The sequence below is a fragment of the Centruroides vittatus genome, unplaced genomic scaffold, assembly GCF_030686945.1.
Source record: "Centruroides vittatus isolate TY-2023 unplaced genomic scaffold, ASM3068694v2 scaffold_386, whole genome shotgun sequence".
NCBI lineage: Eukaryota > Metazoa > Arthropoda > Arachnida > Scorpiones > Buthidae > Centruroides > Centruroides vittatus.
The window spans coordinates 2,722,199-2,749,000 of record NW_027122706.1 but is presented as its reverse complement, the minus strand read 5'-3'; the positions used below and the strand labels follow the sequence as shown (position 1 = coordinate 2,749,000).

Below are 26,802 nucleotides of genomic sequence, written 5' to 3'. Positions count from 1 at the left end.
TCGTCTCTTACTAAAATTCTATTCTTTTCTATTTTCTCTAGCTTAATTTTATTTATTAACTGTTTCCTTCTAAGTCTGGATCTTAAACATAGATCGGATGTTATTATTATTTTTTTCATCTTATCTTCCATTTTCGGTCCCGCTGCCCAGAATTTTTTAAGGATTATGTTTCTGTCTTTAACCGAGTCCATTATGACTTTAATAATTTGCTTATTATAGTTATTTTTAAACTGTACAAGACCCTCAATTTCTATATTGTTAAGTTCTAAAACATCGTTAGTAAATTTTTTAAACTCTTCTAACACATCCGAAGTTTTAAATGGAAAGTTCAAGATAATCAAATTTTTCTTTGTATTTTCGTTTAACATTTTGTCGAATTCAAATTCCAACATACCTTTTAAATTGGTATAAGAGTTAGTCTTATCTTCCAGTGTGTGGATCCTTTGACTAATATTATTCATCTCTTCCTTAATTTTGACGTTGTCCTTCTTCATGGTGTTGATTTCGGATTTTATTATTTGCATTTCCGTATTTAAACAATCGAACTTTTCCTGAATCAACTCGTAAATTGATTTGAGTGAATATTTTGACTCCTCGCCATTTTGTAACGCTGGTTCACCTGTCGGTTCGAAGAAGTCTCTAATTGTAGCATTTCTAGAGTTACCAGTAGACTCCTTCACATATTCTTCTGATAGATATTCTTCTTCCAGTAATTCTACCAATTGATAATTTTCTTCGACTTCTTTAGCGTCTTCCTTACGTGGTCTCCCTCGTCCCCTTCTTTGCATAACTGCTTGACTAGATTGCGGGGGGGGGATCGAGGAAGTGGGCCGGGATTTGTTTCAATTCCAGCAATCATTAATAAAATTATAAACAATTTCAACGTTAGTAGAACTTTTGAGATACTTATTTTGACTTGATAGTTAACACTATTTCTTAGACTATCCATAACCGACTTATTCACAAGGGTTCAACAGAAAAATCACCAAAACGTTCAACGACTAGACACGCCCCACGTCAGAATATTAACTAATTGCAAATGTTTTGTTTAAAATGCAAAAATAGTCCGTTTTTGTTTAAATATCGTTATGAAATATTATAAATAAAATAATAAAAACGTATCCCGTATCCTCACAGGCAGCAAATCTAGGCTTAAAGCGTATCTAATTTAAATTAAGTTATTCAATTTTTATATCTTATTAATCGATAAATATAAAGTTACCTGCGTTACGCAAACTTTCGTTATTAAAATTCGTACGAAAAATGTCGAAATGGAACGAAAAATAACTCGCAAATTCCGGAAAACTCTATATTCCAAGATGGCGCCGACAATACGAAATCGAACGAATTCGAATCGAGGAACGTTACAACAATTGCGTCACGCGTTACGTCATAAGATCTACGTCAGAATATTAACTAATTGTAATGTTTTGTTTAAAATGCAAAAATAGTCCTATTTGTTAAAATATCGTTATGAAATATTATAAACAAAATAATAAAAACGTATCCCGTATCCTCACAGGCAGCAAATCTAGGCGTAAAGCGTATCTAATTTAAATTAAGTTATTCAATTTTTATATCTTATTAATCGATAAATATGAAGTTACCTGCGTTACGCAAACTTTCTTTATTAAAATTCGTACGAAAAATGTCAAAATGGAACGAAAAATAACTCGCAAATTCCGGAAAACTTTATATTCCAAGATGGCGCCGACAATACGAAATGGAACAAATTCGAATCGTGGAACGTTACAACTATTGCGTCACGCGTTACGTCATAAGTTCTACGTCATAGATGTAATATTTCAAGTATTTTAATTGTATTTTTTAACAATTTTTTTTCTCGGATTCGGTAAAATATTTGTTAAATAAAAAACTTAGCAAAAAGAACATTTATTCGGATAAACGTAATAAAATCATTTAAAATAATTTCTAATACCGTATTTTACGGACTATAAGACGCTATGTACTATAAAACGCACCTTAATTTTTAAGCAATTTTTTAAAAAAAATACCTATAAGACGCTACGGAGTATAAGACGCATCTGAATTTTGGAGGCAATTTTTCGAAGAAAAAAGTGCGTCTTATAGTCCGTAAAATACGGTACTTGTTAGTATCTATTTTCTCGATTCTAATGCTCATCTTTTTTGGACTTATTCTGATCTTCAAGATTAGGGTACGCATTATAAGCCAGCGCAAAGTCGACTGAAATGCTGCCTGGTTCCTCATAAGCATCCAGACCCTGAACGAGCATTAATTTTAAATTATTCCGTTGCGGCAAACAGCGCCTATAGCGGGAACTTGTTTTGTGATATTTTCTGGTCGTAATTACAAATTACAAATGCTTTATTCGTAATTACTATTAGTTAAAAATGGAAAGAGATTAAATGTTTAGATAGACACTTTACTTATAAATGAATGATTTCTCCATAAAAAAAATACGATAATGTTTAAAACGGAACGCTTTAACTCATAAAGCCTTGTACTCACATGCGAAAACGGACGACGGATACGGTCGCCGTTCCGTCGTCTTTCCGCGTCGTGTGTACTGACATGCGATTACTCACCCTACAATTGAAAAACGCCATCTGCCAGCCGTAATATAAACAAGCTACAACAGTAGGTAGGCCACGTGCCAGAAGTCCAAATGGCTTCTACCGGGATTGCTTTGTTATATCAATTAAACTTTTTAAGTTTGCCTTTGATCTTATCGCAAATAAAAAACCTCAAAAACGAATAATTTGGATAGGAAAAATATTCTAAATCGTCGAAAGTTAGCTTTCGTCATCGAATTTCGATTACGCCATTCCCAATACTTTACGCAGTAAGTTACGTCTATGTGACATTAATATTTAAATCGGATAGTAATATACCGTATAAATGAAATATATTAGCGTATTAGTATACAAATAAAGTTTATTAGCTTGCCGACCGCCATAGTTCGAATGCTATCGTCTCACGTGATCTTTATGACGACATTGCTAAACGGCCTTCCTATTGGTCTAATTTTTGCCGTTCGGCTTTCCGCGACGGCAAAAGTTGAAAATTTTCAACTTCGTATTTCGTCGGCGTCGAATAAAGATGCCGTAAATAGGAATGGGGTGGAGGGCAGGTTGTAAAAAGCGGAACAATACTCTTTATCTGTTAGAAGACATTAATTAATCAACGTACAAGTATTTATGTTTTGTCGTAGTTTTTGTGCCATTTAAAGTGTCCCGTCCACTGTTTGCTATTTAGAATTCAATTAAAATGAGCAATTATTTATTGTGACATTGATCAGAATTCCGGGCTACAATTTTTAATTTATTTTATTTAAAATATATGCTCTCTACTTCAAATTAGTAGCGGCTTGCCCCTGTACTGTACAGTACATCATATTTTTCCTTTAACAATAAAGTCGTGCCAGTCATCTATAAAACACCTTACTGGGTAAAATTTTTGAATTGAAAATATCGTGACTTCCGGTTTGCATCGGAAGTTCATGTACAGTGATACCTCGGTTTTTGTCGATAATCTGAGGCAATTATTTCCATATGAATGAATGTAAATTCAATTAATTCGTTCTAGATACTCCAAAATTCATACCAAAACATATTCTTAGAGAACAAATATAGTGTTTAATACTAAATACAATAAGAAATGAATATAAAAGACTAATGTAAAGAATAAATGAACATTTAACATGGCATTTCCCATGATGCATCTAAAAGGAAAGGAAAGCAATGGAATTGGGCGTATTCAAGATCTCATCATCAATCCATTGAGATGCTGCCGAAAGTGCTGGGGTTTTCTGGAACACACAAACGCTGACTGCCAAGAATTTCGGAAAGCAAACCAGTGGCCAAGAGATCTTCGTCCTTTAACACTGGATAGTTCGGTCGTGGGTTCGTGCCTCGCTCGGACAGGCTGGCCAGCTGGAGTTTTCCGGGTTTTCTCCACCTCTGTAACGCCTACATAGGGGCCAATTTCTCTTAAAAGATTCCCAAATGACATTATTTCCGGCACGCGCGTATGGCCATTTCGTCTACAGGTCGGCTAATTGAAAGTATAATGTCCGTAATTCTCGTTCTCTTGGAGTAAATAATTTATATGATCTACACACTCCATAGTAACCATTGAAAGAAAAAATTTCGGGAGAGAAAAACAAGAAAAATGGCGAACGATGTGGACTTCCACGTTACGTCAGATTTATTTTTGTACTTATTTAATAAGAACAGCTTTGTTAAGTTCGATATACAACTAAACAGAATTGTCACACGTGTCAGGTGTGTTCATGTAATAGTATGCTTAAGAATGTGTGGGGTGAGATTTTCCTGCCTAGAAAGGGAGAAATTGTGCGCTTAATAAGTGTTGTGCTTATTAATTAATTGTTGAGTGCCAGAGTGTTGCTCGCTTGTGGAGAAAATAAATTTCTAGTATCTTTTTTTTTTGTGTTTTAAAGAATTAATGTACTGTGTTTAGAACGTGTAAACGGGAACATTTAAAACATTTTACAAGCTCAATGAAAAATGAATATTTCGAAAAGAGAAACAGGGATGAAGATTTTTTAAAATTTCCGTAGAAGTTTTAAATAATTAAATCAATCTTAAGACTACACTTTAACAACTAAAAAAAAATTGTGTCATGTCTTATGTAACTATACAAGTATATTAAAATATTCTATTAATCTACTAACCGAATATTAATTTATTCAGGTTTATTCATCAAGAAATAAATTCAAAATTGTCAACACAAAATAGAGCTCTTACAAGCGTCATAGTGGCTGCCATCTTGTTTGCCGGAAGCACGCTGGCAGAAACCGGAAGTCATCTGAGATTTTGAATACGCTCATTGTTTGAATACGCGCAGGGTGATGCTCACACGACGAGAAACAACGCCACACTGAGCAGGAAAACGCGTGGGTTTCCCTATGTTTTCGCAAAATTAGCAGCGAGGTCACTTAGGCACACCGACAAAAACCGAGACAAATTTTTCGCGAATAAAATCGACGATAACCGAAGTCAACAAAAACCGAGGTATTACTGTATAGTTAATCGGGCCTGTTGCCTCTAAGTTTTCCATGTCTGGTCTCGTCTTTCATTTATATAATTTCGCTCGAAAATAAAATATTGAAATTTATCTTTAAATGGATATTTTTATTCTAGTTCTGTGCTCTTACTCAACTTGAAGAACCTTATGATTACTCAATGTAATCATAAGGTTCTTCAAGTTGATTTCTAGATCGGTAATTTTATTTTTATCAAAATATTTGTACAGTATATTGTGTAATCTGCCAAAATATTACTCACATTTATATCCAAAGCAATTATTCTCAAGAAATGAAGCAAAGAATCGCAAAAGTTTCTTTCTCATTCGAAAGTCTCTCACTTACAACAAAGAAAGTGAAACAATGGAAAAATGTATTGTTGACGATATTGTCGCGTTTCACGTGACGATCAAGCCGATTTAGTAAAAATATCTGATTATTTTTAATTCAATGCATATTTATTGATTTATTTCAGTTTTAATGATTTTTATTTTTTAAAAGCTTATTCTGCCATGTGAGAACAAAGGGGGAGGGCTTTTTACATGCTGTTTAAGCAGTATCAGTGAAAGAAGTTTGGGGCAAAGGGGTTTATGGGAGGGGCGGTATGTCCAGGTTTCCTGGTAAGCATGTCCTCGGTAGGTTATAAAAAGAACTAAAACAATATATAAATGCATAACAATGAGAATTTATTTCAGTTTTAGCATTATTAGTTTACGGATTTGAACTTGATTAATCACAGAATAAAATATTCTGGTTAGTCAAGTTCTTTATGTTTTATTTAAGTCATTCACTATAGATATATAGTATAGAATATATAGAAAATAAAAAAGTTAAACTTTTCTTTTCTAATAAAAAAAAAGTTGGAAAAATTATCACTAATACATTTAACAGATTATTTTTATTAAGTTTAGAATTGTAAACTACAGTATCTTGTAAAATCTTTGTGAAGTATCCGCCACAAGAACTTTACAATGTGTTTTAAAACTTTAATTAAATGCTATTAAATTATTTCATTATAAACATTATCATTTGCAATTTACTTGAATAGAGTGGTTATTGACATCAATGTCTTAAAATCGTTAATCTGATGATGACCTATAAGAGTAGACTGAAAACTTCAGATATTAAAAATATTCTCTCATCAAATGCATAGGTGTGATCGTAAATTTGTAATTTATCTCTGCTGAGCACATCCGATGTATGTTAACAGACACAAAAGACTCGGCAACATAAGGTGTGTTTCGAAAATTTACTAATTTAATAGCAATTTTATAATCAAAAACTTTCTTATTTATCTCATATCTTGATATTAAAAAGATATTAAGCAGAATTTCTCATAAATTTATAAAACATCAATTTAATAATATTAGTTTATCTAGAAGAATAAACCAAACTTCTTTATAACTGATAACCCGGCAAAGCTGCATTTTTTGGATTCATCATATCGGCCATAAAATAAATTGTTCCTGCCAAACCTATTTACAAAAAAAAAAAACTTTTAATCAATTAATTTTTGTTTTATATTGCTATTTTATCATACAATAAGATACAGTGTCTAAAATAAGCAAATATAATTATCCTTTAAATACAGTATTAGATAACGAATAAATATTTGAAAATTAACTTAAAATTATTATTTAAAAACAAAAACCTTTAAAATTGTTTTTACAATTTTATTACTACTTACAAGTTTATAAATTATTTATAGTTTTAACTGTTTACAAATCTAGTACAGTTAATGGGAACACGATCAATTTATATAATTCATTATTAATTAGGTCCTAGAGACAGATATGATTTTCTAATCGTAACGTAAAGTTGATTATAAACAATACATATTTCCACATTCTTCTTACAGTTTTAAATAAAAATTAGCTACTTATAAATCTTATTCCTTATTAGATATACTATAATTACATTAAAGCAATAAAATAATAAAAAATAATACTCATAATTAATTTTTCTCTAATAAAAAATTTATAAAATATCATACTTTTTAAAATAGCTACATAAACTTTTTTAATGTTCGTTGGCGTAGTAAATTTAAAATGGAGTTGATAGAGGTTTACAATATAATGCTTTCTATTGGTTCAGATTTCAGATGTTTTTTAAACTGTAATTATTAATTAATTACACACCGTAAAACTGATATTTTCAATAATCCAAATAAAAATGTCGCATATAGGTCCTAGAAGATTAAAGACCGCGCTCAACAGATAAATCGACATAAATTTTGTACGTTATATATGCTGAGAACATACAATTTTTTCTTGATTTAGAAGTAAAAATAGTATTTAGTATTTGTCAGAGCTATTTATAAAAATGATTAATTTTATACATACCGTACTGTACATAGATACCATACATAGTGAATTTACCAGAATAGAATTATATGGGAAAAAACTAGTTCTAAGTTGCCACTAGAAGTAAAAAGTTGGTTGTATTTAGAAGAAACATTGTAAAATATATGTTTCTTGTAAATAACGAAAATAGTTTATGGAAATCAAATCATTGATGTAAAAAACTAATCATAAATCTATAATATATATAGATATTTATTTATTATTATTTTATATATATAATCCATTATAAAATATATTATTTGCAATTACAATCAATCAAATAATGAAAACAAATTATCAGTATCTTTTCCATAAGATTAATTTAAAATGATACATTTGAATTAAGCTGAATATAGCCTACTAATACTAATTTTATATCTGATCACGACTTTAAAAACTAATTTTTCCAGAACAAATATCTTTTGTGAAATAAATCTATATATATAATCGAGACGAGTTGATGATGATGATGATGATGATGATGATGATGATGATGATGATGATGATGATGATAACTCTCCCATGGTCACCACCTGGTCGTGGTGGGAGAGCCCAGTAATTTTACTGATCCATAGGGCAATGCAGGCTGGAGCACAAGCTCCTGGTAGGGACACCCATGCCAGTAAGGTCTATGGGGAGAAATGAAGCTAAGAGTGACCACACACCCACATTCTGCGGAGATATGTATCATGGTAGTAACCAGATCTAAATGTGATACCGGCTCGGACGTCGCCCGGGTTAACAAGGTCCGCGTTCGTGAGTTAGGCAGAGGCTCACGTTCGAAAAATAGGCCACAGTCTCCCTTGGTTACCGGTGGCGAAAGCAGCACCGGCCCAAGCATGGCTACTGCAATGCCCTCAACAGATGTGAGGAACCAACCCAGCCTTGGTGTTTCTGTGGCAATGCATCCACAGACCACAAAGGCTGGAAAACCACGCCAACGGATGAAATGGACTGTAGAAATGAATGAGTTTATCATCCGTACTTACTACACGATCACAAAACTCGAAACAAACATGACAGCATACAGACAACAACTACACCTTAGATTCACACAACAGTATCCTCATCTCACTGTCACCAAACAAAGGGTTGTTGATCAAAAAAGAACAATTATACACAACAACCTTATTCCACAAACAACACTTGAACTTATCAAACAACGGGTTGCTGATCAAATACATCAACAGACAGAAACATCTAACATTAATGAAGATCATGTAACCTGTCAGGATAATCCAGCAACAAGCATTGATAATAACACACATACAACAATTACCACTAATGATACTACAGACACTTCCTCATCCATCACTGATAACATAGACATGGATTTAGTTAATACGCTCTCACTTATATTTCAGGAAACACTCACTAAATATACAGGCACAGATCCCACACAAAGACCATGAATACCAAAAATCAACACGTCGAAGGAAGTAGGAAAAACACTAAATTATGTAAACACTCACTTACTACCACACTACATTCATTCAATTTCTACACTCTCAGACATTCATACATTAGTTTATGCTGGGGCAGTCACAGTAGTGACACAACATGGACTGAAAGTACAATCACAGACAAATACACAGAAAACACAATTCTATCACAAACCTGCCTGGCAGAGAAGAATAGAAACACAAATAAATGACATTAGACAGCAATTAGGCAGGCTGACACAATACACTAAAAACAACATAACACCTAAATTAAGGAAACAGCTCAAAAACATTTTCAAGAAAATAAAAACACACACAAAACATGAATGTCACAACACACACATTACAGAATACATTGATACACTAAAACAAAAACTTGCTGCCAAAGCACGTAGACTCAAACGATACAAACCATGTACACTACGAAAACAACAAAATAAATTATTTACAAACAATGAAAAACTCTCTTACAGACAAATTAATAACAAAGCAAACACTGATACACAGCACAGTGGCACACCAACAGAAAAAAACCTCACAACATATTGGTCTTCTCTTTGGTCCAGTGCTGTCACGCATAATGCTGATGCAGGCTGGATCGAGGAGGAGAACAGAAACTTGCACAACATACCAACTATGCCCTGTGCTGAAATAAACATACATGATTTCCAATACACTGTTAACAGGACACACAACTGGAAGACACCTGGTGTAGACAACATTCACAATTTCTGGTACAAAAAGTTTACATCACTGCACCAGGAACTAGCTAAACACCTAACACTGTAGCGCTTCGCCGCTATTAACTATATGTATATATTTATGTATTTTTTTTTGTTCGATTGTTCTATTTATATGTTTGTTTTTTCGTTTATGTCGCGTCGCGTATATGTTGTTGTATCGGGTTTTAGATGTGACGCACAGCCATTTTGTTGTGTACCGTACCGTCTGTTGTCGTCATTGCTGTGCCGTGGTTTTTGATTGGCTATTTGGAGGATCACGTGGGAGGAAAAGAAAAAGCTCCCGGATGGTGGGAGATATAAACGGGTGACTTCCACGTGTCGAGGCATTTTCATTTTTCTCTTTCGTGGATCGGGGATCTGGAGCGGTGAAGAGACGAGAGAAAGGATTCGAAGCAGAGCAGCCGATCAGAAAAAAAAAACAAGAACCAGCGAGAAGAATCTCATTTCGTAACAACGTGTCCCACGAAATACGGCGACGGTATCTACCATCTTGTAAATGTTTGTATAGTTTTTTAAGGTTTAATCGCGTATTAGTTTTAGTCTCGCGATTAATTACTGTTGTAATCATAGTGTTATTGTCATCCTTAATTTTGTTAAGAACGCTGTTTGCCTGTTTAAATCAGGCGATCAATCCCCCTTTTTTTTTGTGTGTAATTAATAAACCTTTGTTTGTTTATCTATACGCTTCTACCGACTATTCATTTCCACTTCCTTTCATACCCGCAAACCACGTGCTTGCGGAGTCCACAACACACATCATCATCAATCCACAAGACATGCCAAATTTTCTTACTCAGGGCATCACCTACATGAAACCTAAAAACAACAATACCACAGACCCCACACAATACAGACCAATTACACGTCTTCCAACACTCTACAAATTATTGACAACCTGTATCGCAAACAAAATATACAAACATGTTGAAGAACACGACATTCTAACAGAACAACAAAAAGGTTGCCGTAGAAATCACAGGGGATGCAAAGAACAGTTACTCATAGATTCAGTCATTCTACGGCAAGCACACAAACAACACAGAAACATACACATGGCATATATAGACTACAGAAAAGCATTCGACAGTGTTCCACACAGTTGGCTGCTACATATTCTACACATGTACAAAATACATCCATCACTCATTGCATTCTTTCAAAACACTATGCAGCACTGGAGAACAACACTACATCTCAGGTTCATAACACTTCCATACAAACAAACCAAATTTTTATTAGGCGAGGAATTTTTCAAGGAGATTCCTTGAGTCCTCTCTGGTTCTGCTTAGCCCTGAACCCATTATCCAACATGTTAAACAACACGCAATATGGTTACAATATCAGACACGAAAAAACAACACAGTTTACACTGTCACATCTCATGTACATGGATGACATAAAACTTTATGCATCCACACAAAAACAACTTCATCAACTCCTACAAATCACACATTCATACACCAAGGACATACAAATGGAATTTGGCCTAGATAAATGCAAAACACTTCACATAGAAAAAGGAATCCTGAAGAAAGAAGATTTTGCGCTTGGAAATGGAGACATTATTGAATCCATGGAAGAGGGCGAGTTCTACAAGTATTTAGGATTCCAACAGGCCAAACTAACAGAACATACACAAATAAAGCAAAGATTAATTAAAGAATACCAAAGTAGGTTAAATGCTATTCTCAGAACACAGTTAAATGCAAAACACACAGTCAAAGCAATAAACACATATGTCATTCCAGTACTCACATATTCTTTTGGAGTTATACATTGGACTCACACAGATCTTGAGCAACTCCAAAGGAAAACAAGAACTACACTTACTAAGCATAAACAACATCATCCTAAATCCGCCACAGAAAGATTAACCCTTCCACGTAAAGATGGCGGACGTGCCTGATTGACATAGTTAACCTTCACTACAAACAAATACAGTCACTGCGAGAGTTTTTCTACAAGAAACAAGAAACATCACAATTACATAAAACAGTAACTGTAGCAGATTCAAATAACACACCATTAAACTTACACTCACATCATATGGACACAACACAACATATAAAAGGCATAGACACCATTAAGCAATCGTGGGCTCGAAAGGCACTCCATGGCAGGCATCCTTACGACCTGGCCCAGGATTTTGTTGACAAAACTGCGTCAAACAGCTGGTTAGCTTGGGGATGCCTCTTTGGGGAGACGGAAGGATTCATGATCGCCATACAGGATCAGGTCATAAATACTAAAAACTACAGAAAACACATACTCAAAGATGCAACACTCACAAATGACACATGCAGAAAATGTCACATCATGCCAGAAACTATACAACACATCACCTCTGGTTGCAAGCTCTTGGCACAGACAGGTTATTTACACAGACATAATCAAGTAGCAAATATAATACACCAAGAGCTTGCAAAGAAACACAAATTAGTAGACATCCACGAACCATACTACAAATACATTCCACAGACAGTATTGGAAAACAACACGCACAAAATGTACTACGACAGAGCCATAATCACAGATAAAACAATTTACCACAACAGACCAGACATAACACTCATTGACAAACACAATAAAATCACATACATTATAGACATATCCATTCCAAACACTCACAATATACAAAACGCATGCACTGAAAAAATTAGCAAGTACACAGAACTCGCCCAGGAAATAAGGCATCTGTGGAGGATGGATAGGGTGCTTATTGTACCTGTTGTTCTCTCCTCTACAGGTGTCATACCACACACACTACACAAAAGCCTGGGCACATTACAATTGAATAGAAACACATACATCACACTACAGAAGGCCACTATATTGAATACATGTCATATTGTGAGAAAATTCCTGAATACAGACACAAACACTGATACACTTCTTTAATTTCTGTTTTGGTTACTATGTATTGACTTTGGTCCGGCATAGTACACAGCCACCGGTGTTAACCGAGTATATCTCACTTAACCCAACATAATAATAATAATAATAATCAGCGCAGAGCCCAAACGGTTAGGAGTTGAAAGTTGAAATTTGGTACGCAGTTAGGGTACGTCACGAAAACGCACACTAAGAAGGGATTTTTCGAAATTTCTTCCCACGGGGAAAGGGATAGGATTAAGTCTTAACACTTCCATCAACAATGGAAGTTTTAAGTATCAATAGAAGTGTTAAGTAACAATGGAGAACAAGAGAAAGCAACGTGCAAGATTTACGGGCGCTGGAAGAAAAAAAAAAGAGTAATATGTTAGAACATATTCGTTTTTCAAATTTAAACAGATTAATTCGGTTTTTCTCGACTTTTCTTCTTTAGAACATTGGATGAAAATCGAACGATATAATCAGAACACGTCGTGAAAATCGAACAATATTACAATATTCGATTTTCAAATCCGACCTTTCTTTAGAAATATTTAGTTTGTTGATAAAATTACTCTTTGTCTTCTGTGACTATAACGTAATAATCTTAATCTTCGCTATCATTACTTTTGCCCGAGCAACGCCGGGCCTATCTGCTAGTTTTGTAATATTTTCAATTTTGAAGCTATTGCATTAAATAGATCTTTTTTCCCTGAATAAACATTAAAAACAAAGATCCACAGTCTAATCACATTATACTTAATACATAAAACTTTAAAATAAATGTATATATACAGTAGAATCCCGATTTTTTTAAAACTCTTTCCACCCTGTAGGCGCTAAGAGGGCCTCTTATCGCAGGCCCATTATGGGTTCGGCCAAGCCCACAATGGGGCGGCCGGGTGGTGAGGGATGGGGGTCGATATATCCGGTCGGATCACCCCCTGAAAAATTCCTGGGGATTTATTCGACCCGTCCGTATTCGATCCCGGATCCCCCAGAACAGTATACTGCCGCCTTGACTAATCGGCTAACCAGCTGTCCCGTAGAATCCCGATTATCCGAGGTTCCATTTGTTCACATTATCACGGATAATCAGGGTTCTACTATACAGAGTGGGCCAACGAAAACGAAACGGCAGAGTGTTCGTGTTCGTCCAAGCAAATCGCTCGGACAGGTCGATTTTATTCTCGAGGTGACATCTTATGCAATAAAGTTTTTGCGAATCTGAATATTAACTAAACAAACATTTTTTTCGAAATAAATGTTTGTTTAGTTAATACAAAATAAATGAGTTTTTAAAATTTTTTGTTGTCTGTTGTATTCAGAATCGCAAAAACTTTATTGCAAAATATGTCCCCTCGAAAATAAAATCCCGTGTTCGTCCAAGCGATTTGCTTGGACGAACACGAACACTCTGCCGTTTCGTTTTCGTTGGTCCATCCTGTATATATTAGTTTATTCAAAGATAATCAAAGATGATCAAAGATGATCTTACCTTCAAATAACGAGAAAGGATTCTTAGGAATAGAATAGCCACGATTTTCATAATCATAACACCATTCTGCAAACTGAATTAAAAGACAAACAAGCATTTTTACTTTATATAAGCTAAAATGTTCCTGTCACATTTTAATATGAAATTTAATTAAAAACAGCAAATTTAAATAATTTTTATTTTTGAATTAAAAAGTAAATCAATTAATTTGATTAATATAAAATAAAAGTTTACATGGATTCTTATTATATAAATCCGATTCTATTTTTAAACATTTTTTGTAAATATGATATAAAATAAAAAATCTAAAAATAGAGTTGCATGAAAGTCAGTTAATCGAGATATTAGCGATTAAATCTTCCATGATAATATTCAACTGTTCCTAACAGTCTTAGCTGTCCTTAAAATAATCTGAAAAATATATATCATGAGTCAGTGGAATGACTTTGATGCTATTTTGCAATTTTGAGACATTTTGAAAACATTTCTATTTTCGAAAACAAAATAGTGAAATAATACCGTATTACTTCGAACATAAGCCGGTCTCAAATTTAAGCCGCTGTAGGAATTTAAAATTGGAAAAAAAAAATAATAATAATAAACCAGCAATGAATTGCTCAACTTTCCCCGGCAACATTTAAAATTTTAGTGACGCCATCTGTTATCATATTTTATTTTTAAAACTTTTTATATTTTTAACTATTATAAAGTGGCAAAAAGCCTAATTTTGAGTGTAGGGAAGAATTTTATTAAAAAAAAAAAAAAAATGTAAATGCTAATAACGAGTAAAATCATCAAGTCCGACCCTACTGGAGATACACATGACCCCCATTATCTCCCCATCCCCTTAACCTTTACACCAAAATTTTAAAGGCACCAATCCCCCTAATAAACAAACCTCCCTGCAAAATTTCAGTAATTTTCGACTAAAAGCACAAGAGTTATTAAGCTTCAAATAGGGTGAACAAAATCATGCCCAATACACACACTAGCATACATACATACATACAGAAATTACCCCAAATTTTTTTGCGTTTCTCGACGTTTCAAGATGTCCCCTAAGTCCAAAAATGTAAAAATCTTGGTATGTAATTTTTTAACCGATCGCCATACTTTTCCTTTGTTAAATATAACTGCCGGGAAAGTAAAGCCGATTATAGATATATAATTTTCGTCAATTGCTGGGTATCTTCCTTTTTAAGGCCCCGAGAATAATTTTCTGTCTTTTTTACCCTGAAATAACATTTCCTTCATGGCTCTCCAACGACGCACGTTCCTTTCGACAACCGCAAATATTTTTTATCGGCTGCGCTATTTCTAAGTTTTTCGGCGCACAATATAACTTTTTTTTTTAAATTCATCACGTGTAAACCGTTATTTCATATTAGAGACTATGGGTAATAAAAAAAATTAAAATTCGATTCTACACAACTGCTATCAAACAGCAACTGGATTAAATCAGAAAAGTGCGAACGGGGACCCACCGAATAAACAGCTATTAACGATCGTAATACTATGCGCATATTTAGGGCGTTAGGCAAAGACCCGATTGTTGGAGAATGTGAGAATGACGGAAATAAGAAGTTAAAATATTCGCTTTGAATTTAAGCCGCACCCTAATTTTACGTTAAAAATTGGAATAAAAGGTGCGGCTTAAATTCGTAGTAATAAGGTATTTAAAACTGTGAAGATAAATTACGAGATTAATTCAGTTATATTTCTCAAACACACTTTTTAAATATAAATACCTTTAGTGCTCTCCATAGATGTTTTTTTTCATCGGTTAATTGATATAACTGCAGAAATGCATAAGCATTACCGGCAACACCATGACAAATACTATCACCTTTCTTCAATAAACCTTTCCTCCATATTAAATCTCCACATTGTTCGGCAGCATCTAAATATTTTCTATTATAAAAGTACTATTGATTTATTTAGATTAATTTAATATTTAATATAATAAGAACATCACAAAACAAAATTTCATTTCTAATACCTTATAAGCTAAACATAGAAGATGTATTATACCTGGTGCTCCATGACACCATTGTAATAAAGCATCAGATCTGTTATCTACTGAAGATGGAAAGTTACCAGAAGGAAATCTTGTTTGGAGTAGATAATCAATCGATGTTTCTAATAGTGACAGTTCTTCTAAAGATAAATACAATTTTGCCTAAAAATTTATTAAAAAACGTTCATTATTTTATTATTTAAAATGTATGTTTTTTTTCCTTCAAATTCTTATATAATTCTCAAAAGGTTTAATTTCATACAGAATTTCGCAATTTATATAAATAGTAACATTATATTGATACAAGTAAAACGGCAAAGCCATGTTTGGGACAAGACTATGTCTGGGAGAGTCACTACTAAGCGGGATCACTTTGATGCTCAAGGCTGGTCTCATTCTCATTCTCCAATCTTCTTTGGTATCGCTGGTTTTGAGCGTGATTGTTCAAACTTCGCCATTCTCGGCCACGACCACGAGGTTGTCCACGATGCAATTTCGGAAAAATTAACCTATCCTATTTCGAAATTTCTCTTCGTCGCGTGTCGCCCCGGGTTGAATTTTTGTCGATGCCTAACAAAAATTTCCCGTTTTTGAAAAATAATCCTGGCCATTGATTGTATCGTCCGAAATTATTTTTTTGATTTTGCACAAACAAAATATATACATTAATAAATGTAAAAAGAAAACAAATGATATTTCGGAAGTTAGTTTTAATATAAAATTATAACGACTAGCACCATCTACTTTCAAAAACGTTCCGATGCTGTAACGAGATATCTCGGGTCAATCGGTCAAGGTCAGCACGTGGCGACCAGAGATATGTCGGGAATAACACGGGACAGGTAAATGGGTTTTTTTCAAAATTCGATTTCGCAACGTTCGCATTTCCAACTTCCCAACGAGCAATGCATGCACAAATCTCATACTACTGTCTGTTTGTAGAGAGTATCGCCATTTTGTATTTTATTTTGACTCGGTTTCCGGTCCCCTGACTACCTACAAGTCTGGTTTTTTTATGCGCGCATGATTTGGGCACTTAATATTCTGTGCCAAATTTCAACTCCTGACATGTACTCCTTCATACTCTAAGCTGGTTACCCAGCCGGCAATACGATTTTATAAACAAGATATAGTCTTGTCAATAACTGAGTAACTATATAGATAACTTTTCTCATATATAGTGTACAGTTTTGATTATAATAGATATATTAAGAAAGTGTTATAAATATAGGCTGTTCTCTGTGATATATGTTAAAATATTAATAAAACCGCTTAATATAGAATAGATACAGATGTAATTGCCATTACTGCAACTAATTATAATAATAAAATTAAACACAAATTAGCATACATCCTATTATCATAGTTCATATTTTGACAAAATATGAAGTATAGAATTCTAAAGAATAGCATGAATTTGATAATTGTGGTGAGTGCCCTAAAAGATAGGGGTGGGAAAGAAGCAGCTCGCAAGACGTTGAAAAACAATAGAAAAATCTTATTACAGACAATTAGTTTAAAGAAATTATATGTTTAGTCAAATTCTAATAAATTTCTTTGATTAATATCTTATTTTGAAGGAGACTGCCTATATTCATTAATTTTCTTTAATTAATTTATTTATTTTTAAAACATAATTTTCCATTTTCAAATTTTGCATACATACTATTTCTAATTAGCATATTATAATTAATTTAAAAGAAAAAATAAATCAAATACTTGTAAGAGAACGTATAAGATTCCACTCAATCCATAAGCAGCTCCTAAATAATATTTTCCGTTCCAAACATATGTAAGAGGTGGTCTTTGATCTCCTAATTTTGTTACTTTTCTTCCCGAATTTATAATTGAATGTATTACCTAAAAATTTGATACTTTTATACGATTTTTTTATGAAATAATTTCATGTCAGACTGAATTTATATTAAAATTACTTCTCGAATTAAAATATGATTGATACTATCTATTCCAATATGTTTCTGTACAAGAAGTAATGCATAAAGATAACCTGCTCGTCCATATAGCAGTTCATTAGAGATACCACTTCCTTGAGCAATAACATTTTTTCCAATTTTTTCTAAACTAAACGTAAAAGTAAAAAAGTTGATTTTTAAACAAAAGTTTATAAAGAGACTTACAATTTAAAAAATAAATTCATATAATTTACCTATTAATCAAATCTCGACTTTGTTCTTGTTTGCCTTCGGTATAATAAATTATGGCAGTGATTGCAAGAGGACCAGCGTTACCAAAAAGATATGAAACATGATGATGTCTTAAACATATTAAAGATTTTTCTGCATAATATAAAGCTTTATTAATGCACCATTCTTTTCTCGAATTGGTCAAAACATTTGAAAGATGATAATATAACAAGGAAATTCCTGTGGAATAAATTAAATCAATCTTTTTAAGGTTCTGTAAACACACTGAATTATTAACCTATAGTAAATATTTGCCTGAAGTTCCACTGTATACAGTATAATCAAACCAATCTATGGCATCTGGTTGTTGTAAGACATTTTCAAATATGTATAAAAACTTTGATAAATTGTACGTCAATGGGTTTAATATATCTAACGCCCACTAGAAGAAATAGAAATAATTATAAATTCTAATTATTGAAATTAAAATATAAACAAATATAAAATAAAGTAAAATAGCTCATATGAAGTTCTTTACCATTGAGGGATCATTAACATCCATTAATTGTTTATCATTATCATATTCTTCATAATTATTTTCAAATTCTTTTATTTCAGCCATCTTTTAAAATATAAAAGATTATGAAAAACGTAAATTAAAAATTGAACATTAAATCATTTCATATAAATTTATAGTGAATTTATAGTAAATAAAGATAAAAATAAAAATTTCTAATGAATTTTCTATTTAATTAATATTATGGTTAATCAAATAAATTACAAATGATAAAAACCTTTTAAAATAAATCTTGCTAATTTATTAGGGGCATTTTCGGTTTAAGTTTATTAAAATAAAATAAAAGTTTTACTCAATAAAAGATTATAATTTTATGTTTGAGTAATGTAACATAAGACAATTAATTAATTTAATATCTTAAATATATTTATTTTTTACTTACAGAAATGTTTAGAAATAATTTTAAATTTTCGAATTTGAAAAGGTTACTTTTTATTAGCTAATCGTAACGGGTTTTAAGATACTCCTGTCGGTCAGAATATTAAAAAATTAAACTTAAACTTTTAAATTAAAAATTTCAAAATAATTAATTGTACATTTTTAAAAACTAATTATAAATTTTTAACGAATTAAAATGATTAAATGAGATAAATTATGAGAAATTTAAACTTGTAATATTATTATGTTTTTACAAACGAGCTTAAGTATACTACATAGAGTGGCTGTAGCGACGCCATGTTGAAAGAAAATTGAATCAGAATCGATAAATATACCGGTCCTTGAGCTATGCTCTGAAGTCCAGTTAATGTGTCAGTTAGCCGATAGCTGGCGCTAGAGTCGCATTACGGCGAGAAGTTGGTTATCTATTTGATTAGTAGGTAGTTTCTGTCTAAAAAAAGTCTCATTCGTAATTACATTTTTTTAAATTTTATATCATGTATAAAGAAAAAAAAAGATATTCAGTTTATAAAATAATTTAAATAGATGTTAATTTGAAATTATAGATGAGGATGAGGATAAATCGAAAATAATTGTATTTTCGATTTAATTTATTCACGTTTTAAATAGAAATCTGTTTAAAACTGTTATTGATATATTGTGAATAAAAGTTTTGTACATAATGTTATGAGTCAGTGGCGTAGCGTAGTGGGGCGGCAGGGGCGGCCCGCCCCGGGCGGCACAATTTCACAATAAATAATAATAATATCTTGTAAAAATTTGAACCTGTACAATACACAATAATGATGATTGTTCTTGCTGAAAAGTTCTTTAGAATTACTGTATTTTTTAGTCTTTTAAATTGAGATACCTAAATAAGGGGCGGCGAAATTTTCTTCCGTTCCGGGCGGCTGACACCCACGCTACGCCACTGTTATGAGTATAATGTATTTTTTTTTTATAACTCTTTTCGCCCTGTGGGCACTACTAAGAGGGCCTCTTATAGCAAGCCAATGGGCTTGCTATAAGAGGCCCTCTTAGTAGTGGGCCAGGCCCACAATGGGGCGGCCGGGTGGTGAGGGACGAGGATCGACGTATCTGGACGGACCACCCCCCAAAAAATTCCTGGGGATTTGTTCGACCCGTCCGGATTCGATCCCGGGTCCCTCAGGACGGCAGGCTGCTAACCTTGACTGCTCGGCCATCCGGCTACTAGTATAACATATCTGTTCAATAAATGGGTAATGGTAAAATAAGTAAATAAATTTGCCTTTTACTGTTTTATTTTATTGCATATTAGAAACACATAATTAGGAAAACCATAGCATATCCTCTGATACATTTAAATAGCCATAGAAATTTAATCCAAATAAAGACAAACTATTTTTTAAATAATTTATAAACTTTAACACTACATAAAGTGTGCTTTTTTTTAACTCTTTCCGCCCTGTGGGCACTAAGAGGGCCTCTTTTAGTAGGTCCATTATGGGTTCGGCCAGGCCCACAATGGTGCGACCGGGTGGTGAGGGACGGGGCCCGACATATCCGAACGGACCACCCCCCGAAAAATTCCTGGGGATTATTCGACCCGTTCGGATTCGATCCCGGGTCCCCCAGAGCGGTAGGCTGCCACCTTTACCGCTCGGCCATCCGGCCGTCACATAAAGTGTTCTATACAATTTTACTTGATTCAGTATAGTGAGAAATAATATTTGGGATGGAATAGTTTTGTATTTTTGACACGAGAAATTACATTTCTTATGACACTCACATTGGCTATACATATTTTGATAATTTTTATAATGTTCTGCACTATCAAATGTAGAATATGGAATAAAGATTTATTGATGGCCTACTACACCTGTCCTTTGTTTATATAGGTTTAATAAAATATCACTAACATGTCTTTCAAATAATTATGCACTTAAATCTGAGAGTCAGAGCAGTGACTCCGTGCCAAGCGAAAAAGTCATTGCCTGACTATATTAGGAATCAAAGTTGACGATTTTCGGGGTCGATTTCTCCTCCCCAAACACCTATAGCAATTCTGAATATCTGATTCAAAAAATACTTGATTTTTTAAGTAGTGTGCAAAATTTAAGGTTTTTCTATAAAAGAGTTGCCGAAATATAAGCAATCGAAAAGTGCAAAAATCGCCATAAAAGGTGTACTTCCTTTTTTGTTTCATCCAGCGCTGCAAACACTTCCGGAAAAAACTAATGGGTTTAGAAGACTCAAATTGTAAATTTAAGCCTATCTCATTATCAATAAGGTGCTCGTAAAACTTCCGGATCCATAGGTCAAAGTTCACGCGTGTTCCCCGTAGTTATTTTACTTTTATCACTTAATTTTATTCTTATAAGGATAAAATTGCATTAAAACGAATGATTTTTATTCAAAATGTTATCCAGAATAATAAAAGCTCAAATTTATGAGAATTAAAAATTTTATAACGATATTAATAACGGCGTATTGAAAGCGTTCGGTCGGCGGACGTCGCGCCGCCGAGCGCGTACCGAGCAGTTCTGTACGTACTGTACGTCATCGTATTAGATTTTGATGTAATAAGACAATTCAAACAAACACATCTAAGATGTAAAAACTTACGCCAAGTAAAATTTATGACAATTTGGATCACAGTGAAATTTTTCTTAGTTTTCTTTCATAAAGATAAGCTTGCCGCTTTGAAGCTGGCAACACTTTATTAGCAAATATTTGAAAGATAAGTACGATATGGAGTGTTTTTTAAGATTTAACTGGTTTAAATGAAATTTACTTTATTATATGTGGAATATATTTGAGTGTGACAAAAGGATAATGAGTCACGGCAGTTCGGCAAGTAAAGTTGGAGAGATATTCACCGCAGCCGGAGCAGCATTCACAAAATTAGGAGAATTGACCATGCAATTGCATCCTGTATCCGAATCTTCTCAATCAGGAGGAAAATGGACCGACGAAGAGATTGAAATGTTGAGAGTTGCAGTGAAAAGATTTGGTGATGATTTAAATAAAATCAGTAGTTTTATTAAAAACAGAACTATTAATCAAATAAAAAATAGCATGAAGAGAAAAACATTTGAAGAAGCTGGTGTGCCTGTTAGAAAATCCGTAGCTACAATCAAAACTTCACAAGAACAATCACGGACACTGACATCATCCACAAAATCTGTTGAGATGACTCTTAATATGTTAAATGCCACTGAACCAGAAGTGGATGTGGAAAGTTTGGGAGCTTCGTCAAAATTAGATTATGATAGTTCATCCGAGGCACCTTGAACTAAAAAATAAAGGTTTTGCATTTGTTATCTGAAAGTATTGAATGATAGGAAGGCTATTAATATGGATAAATCTGTTAATTGTATCAGATTTAAATTTGATTATAAATTGGAGAATAAAACTGGTGTGACAAATTTTAAATTTTTTATTTCTGATGATTGTTTCTATTTTTGTTTGAAACATTTTTTAATGTTTCTTTGTACAAATTAAATTGTAATAAAACCTTAAGTGTATTTTTCATGTGCAAATTACTACAGTGAAACCCTGTTTATCAGCTTAAACAGGGCTGAACCTAATTGGATGGCTAACAATCCAAAACATTTGTTAATTAACATGTATAACACATTTGATATATGTTACAGTGAAAGTGGATTGTACAGTAAATGTGAAATAAATAGTTCATTTTAAAATAATAAATTCACATTCACTGATGATTGTATACTCTCTAATGAGTTTGGGCTGAAGTTGTGAAAAGTAAATTTAAAATAAAATGAAAAAATCTTTTAATTAATGTTTTTATTTATTGTGGCAAGTCAAAGAATTATATTTAGAAGTGTATACAGTGCCATTCTTGCATTTACATTTATAGTCTGATATTTCAAAATGCAAGAACATTTGAAAAAGCCTTATCCTCATTGCAAGATTGGGTAGATGTAATCATCCTTAAAGCAACAGTTTGTCTAAGGAATTTCACATTCAGCAATGAATTTTTCAGGACCAGCCAAAAATTAAAATCTTGTGAATACTATAGTACAGATTCATTGATTACTTTAGTGAAGGTGTACATTCACTGATCATTGTTTTCACTGTAACATATACATTTTATTTTATTTTTCTAATTTCTTCATCATAACCAACTTTTAGATGTCATTTTCATTGTGTTTACTTCACAAAAGATTGAAGGTAGATAAAATTCAGAAAAACAGTAGTAGCTGTTGGTGTTGAGTGAATAACAACTCATGAGGCTACAAATGATAAACTTATTAACACATTGATTGCCACAAGAAGCACATTTTTATTCAATGTGAAAGTAGAAATTTTTTATAATGAGATTGGAGGGGACAAGTCCCCAGATGAAAGGTGAAGACAGATGATGATGATTGAGTTTGTCTGTTCGTTCATCATACTGGTGACCCTCCACCATAGTGCTGACCTTAGTTTTCTGACTGTGTTGATCCCTCACTGCTCCACCTAGAACAGCAATTCCCAACCGTGGGTATGCAAAGAAAAATTAATAATGGCAGATGTACTATAAGAATATTTGGATTCTGCATTAAGGCCTTTGGCAATGTCACATAAATTGATCTGAGTTTTAAATACCTGTATACAATTTATTATTAGTTTTTTTTAATTAACTAACTTCAAAGAGCAATAGTATGATAAGTAGAAAAGTGGATAAAACACCAAACACAACATTTTTACCTATACAGATAATCTTTTAATCATCAATTCAGTGGCCCTGTGCACTTTCTTTGCCTTGTCACTGCTATTTATTTACAGTTGCAACAAGTTTAAAATACAACTATATAAAGTATAAACATTTTTCTAATGTAAGGGGTACAATTTAGAAAAATGGGCTGCCAAGGGGTACACAAGTGAATAAAGATTGGGAACTTCTGACTTAGAACCTGATCATACCATGACAAGTTGGATATGTGTGCTGACCTCTACAAGTTGAAGCTATTTACACTTTCAAGATTGGATAAGTCCCAAATAGGCCTCACAAACTCCACCTAGACCAAAGAATTTTATTACGATGACTTCCAAGACTTCACCTGGAAATTGCTGGATATTGAAGTGATACTACAGGTATTTATCATCATGTGCAATATCTGTAAACTCTCTCTTGGCAATAGGTGCATAAGGGAGAATTAGACGTATATTTTTAGTTTGTGATTGTACTTGTTCAATATGCTTTGGAAAAAGTAAATGTTTGTTGTTAATAGTTAACCAATCTAAAGTGCATTACTTCCGGGTTCTCTGTCTCAACTTCTGACCCTTACCATCAGTTCCCTTCCCTCCTGCTCACACATTATTGGAAGGTTTAGAAAGGTTCCTGTGTCAAAAGTCACAGGTGGTGTCAGAAATGACCTAACAGGCACTGTTGACTTTTCATATAACAATTCAAAAACACATTTCTTGATTATAATATAATTCTTAGAAAATACATTAGTTTTAAAATTTTGTATTTTTATGGATATTAAGTATATACTTTTAATCATTTCAGATACTTTTTACATACTCTAAATAGTTTCAAAGTATTTTTAATACTGGTACTTGTGAAATATTTCTACACAAATAATTCAGTATTAAAATTTACAAGTGCAATTTATCTGGTACCAATTATTTTCAAATACTCTACCTTCTGGTACTTAATCTGATTATGTGGTATTTATATTTGAAATAATTTTTGTATTTTGTCCAGCTCTAGTTAATATACACACCCTTAAATGTAATTTACATATTGTATACATTAATTAATAATCACCCATTAACAAAACATATATTAATTGACTAATTATATTCAATGTAGAAAAAGTGCAGTGACTTCCAAAGACTAAATAAATGAGATTTTGATTAGACTCAGCAAAATTAATTTATTTGTTTATGCAAAACTAATTAAGGACAATTAGGAAGGACAATTATTATAATGCAAATTAAATTGTTCACATTGTAGCTCATTATAATTGTTATTTAATTAATAACAAACTTTTTATAATGTAATTATTTACAAATTTACTGTGTTTTCATAATTGAAGGGCTTGGTGGAAGAAGGAGGTAATGACATTTTTGTGAATTTGAATTAATGAAGAGGTAAATGACTATAGTAATATATAGCAAATCCCCTTTACTATAGTAAATGCTTGTAGTAAAGAGGTTTTACTGTAATAAACAATTCAAAAATTACCTTTATCCATTCTGTCGTTTGGTGATGGAAGAAGGCAGTATGTACTACTAACAGAAGATGAAAACAATTATATTTACTCTCTTCGATGCCAAGTATATTTTACTGCTCTTTTCCACAATCTGCCTCAGCACAATCAGATGGCATTAAGGTCTCATTTTCTTTCTACGCAGTAGTTGCATCAGGTTTTGCATATGAATGATTTTGCATTGTGCATGTGACCTGCTGTTTTTACCATGGATAAAAGATTGTGGACTTTGGATGCCTTTACAAGAATCCTGCCAGACATGCTTATGTTGATCCCATTGGAGGAAAAAGATGAAAGTGATATTAGCAATTCTGGGAATGATGCTGCTACAATGCAGACAATGACTGAGGCTGCAAATCTGATGATTTATGGCTTTTTGGTAGTACTTGAAATTTTATCTTCAGTAACTCTGGTTATACTGTATAATGAAGGAATTCACACGATAACTAAACACATTCAGACGTACATGCATATTTGGACAGAAGATGAAGCTGGTGGGGAAAGTGAAGAAGTTGGCTGCTGTCTGTTGGCATTTTTTGATGTCTCTGGCATCTAAGGAGCACACCTGACTGCATAGTTAGATTCATAAATTGGCCAAAACAAAAACTTTGGGATTCTGCATGAGGCAATATGCAATATTTAATATAGAAAGGTGTTTTCAGTTGCATTGACCACAAATTCCTATGAGTGGGTCACACCATGCTAGATTAAGACAGATACTTTTGGCCATATTGAGATGAAAATTAGAAAACATCTACTCATCTATTCTATTAATCAGTAAAGAGACATTATTTGTGATGCTCAGCATAGAAACTAATTTAAGATCAGAACATCCACAGCTTTTAAAGAAATAAACTACTACTGCAGTTGTCAGTAACACAAAGAATGAAAAATGAGGCTGAGGAAAATTTTCATTTTCAAAGTGGCATCAGGTGTCTTTGGATTGACAATGTGGGATCATATAAATACAAAGAATCCTATAATGAAGATGAGCTTTGGAAATGCATTGATTGTAACAAGAGATGGCCGTGGCATGTATCATTCTACATGTCCTTCACCTTCAGCATGGAGAAGATCGATGACATAAGAAAGCAAATATCCTCCATACCTGATCCTCATCAAGTTTTCTATTTGAACATTACATGTACTGAAGACAATGTTGTATCATAATATGAGTGTGCTCAATTGTTATGTTATTGATAAAAATATGGAACATTATTTTGTATTCAGTATTATTTGTATTAAAACTTGTTTTTTAATGGGTAAATGTAAACCAATACTCAAACATCCAAATCCACAAAGTATTTAAAATATAACTGCAGATTTTACACTTTCCTCCTAGTGTATGTACAGCAAAGAAAATATTTTTAATGGAAAAGAGTGACATTTTTCAACATATACGTGTTTTGTAAAAATTCTAGAGAGAATTTATGCAACACTGCATTAACCAATTTCAGGCTATTATGTAGTATGACTAAATTTCTTTGGTCTAGAAATTTCAGATTCATAGAAAACCTTGAACTTACATTTTGCATCATCATTTTGCTAGTTACC

At 32.9% G+C, this 26,802-nt stretch overlaps 2 protein-coding genes across 2 annotated transcripts; one reads left to right on the top strand and one right to left on the bottom strand.

Annotated features, from left to right (window-relative positions):
• Positions 1 to 6,425: 6,425 nt before the first annotated feature.
• On the bottom strand, positions 6,426 to 18,706 carry LOC136988783 (glutathione S-transferase LANCL1-like). Its single transcript, XM_067286745.1, has 9 exons — positions 18,623 to 18,706; positions 18,400 to 18,526; positions 18,108 to 18,324; positions 17,875 to 18,022; positions 17,660 to 17,800; positions 15,923 to 16,102; positions 15,672 to 15,848; positions 13,924 to 13,996; positions 6,426 to 6,502 (listed from the first exon to the last, which is right to left on the bottom strand). Exons 1-9 carry the CDS (start codon positions 18,704 to 18,706, stop codon positions 6,426 to 6,428), a joined length of 1,224 nt encoding a protein of 407 aa, XP_067142846.1.
• Positions 18,707 to 21,778: 3,072 nt separating this feature from the next.
• On the top strand, positions 21,779 to 22,822 carry LOC136988740 (chromatin complexes subunit BAP18-like). The gene has a single exon (XM_067286704.1). The coding sequence runs from the start codon at positions 21,824 to 21,826 to the stop codon at positions 22,313 to 22,315; it is 492 nt and encodes a 163-aa protein (XP_067142805.1). The 5' UTR covers positions 21,779 to 21,823; the 3' UTR covers positions 22,316 to 22,822.
• Positions 22,823 to 26,802: the final 3,980 nt, after the last annotated feature.

Coding starts and splice junctions, on each gene's coding strand:
- LOC136988740 (XM_067286704.1), top strand. CDS start 21,824: ATGTGGAATATATTTGAGTGTGACAAAAGGATAATGAGTCACGGCAGT.
- LOC136988783 (XM_067286745.1), bottom strand. CDS start 18,706: ATGGCTGAAATAAAAGAATTTGAAAATAATTATGAAGAATATGATAAT. Junction 18,023..18,107: donor AGTCGAGATTTGATTAATAG/GTAAATTATATG, acceptor TTTTACGTTTAG/TTTAGAAAAAATTGGAAAAA. Junction 13,997..15,671: donor ATCTATGGAGAGCACTAAAG/GTATTTATATTT, acceptor CTTTTAATTCAG/TTTGCAGAATGGTGTTATGA.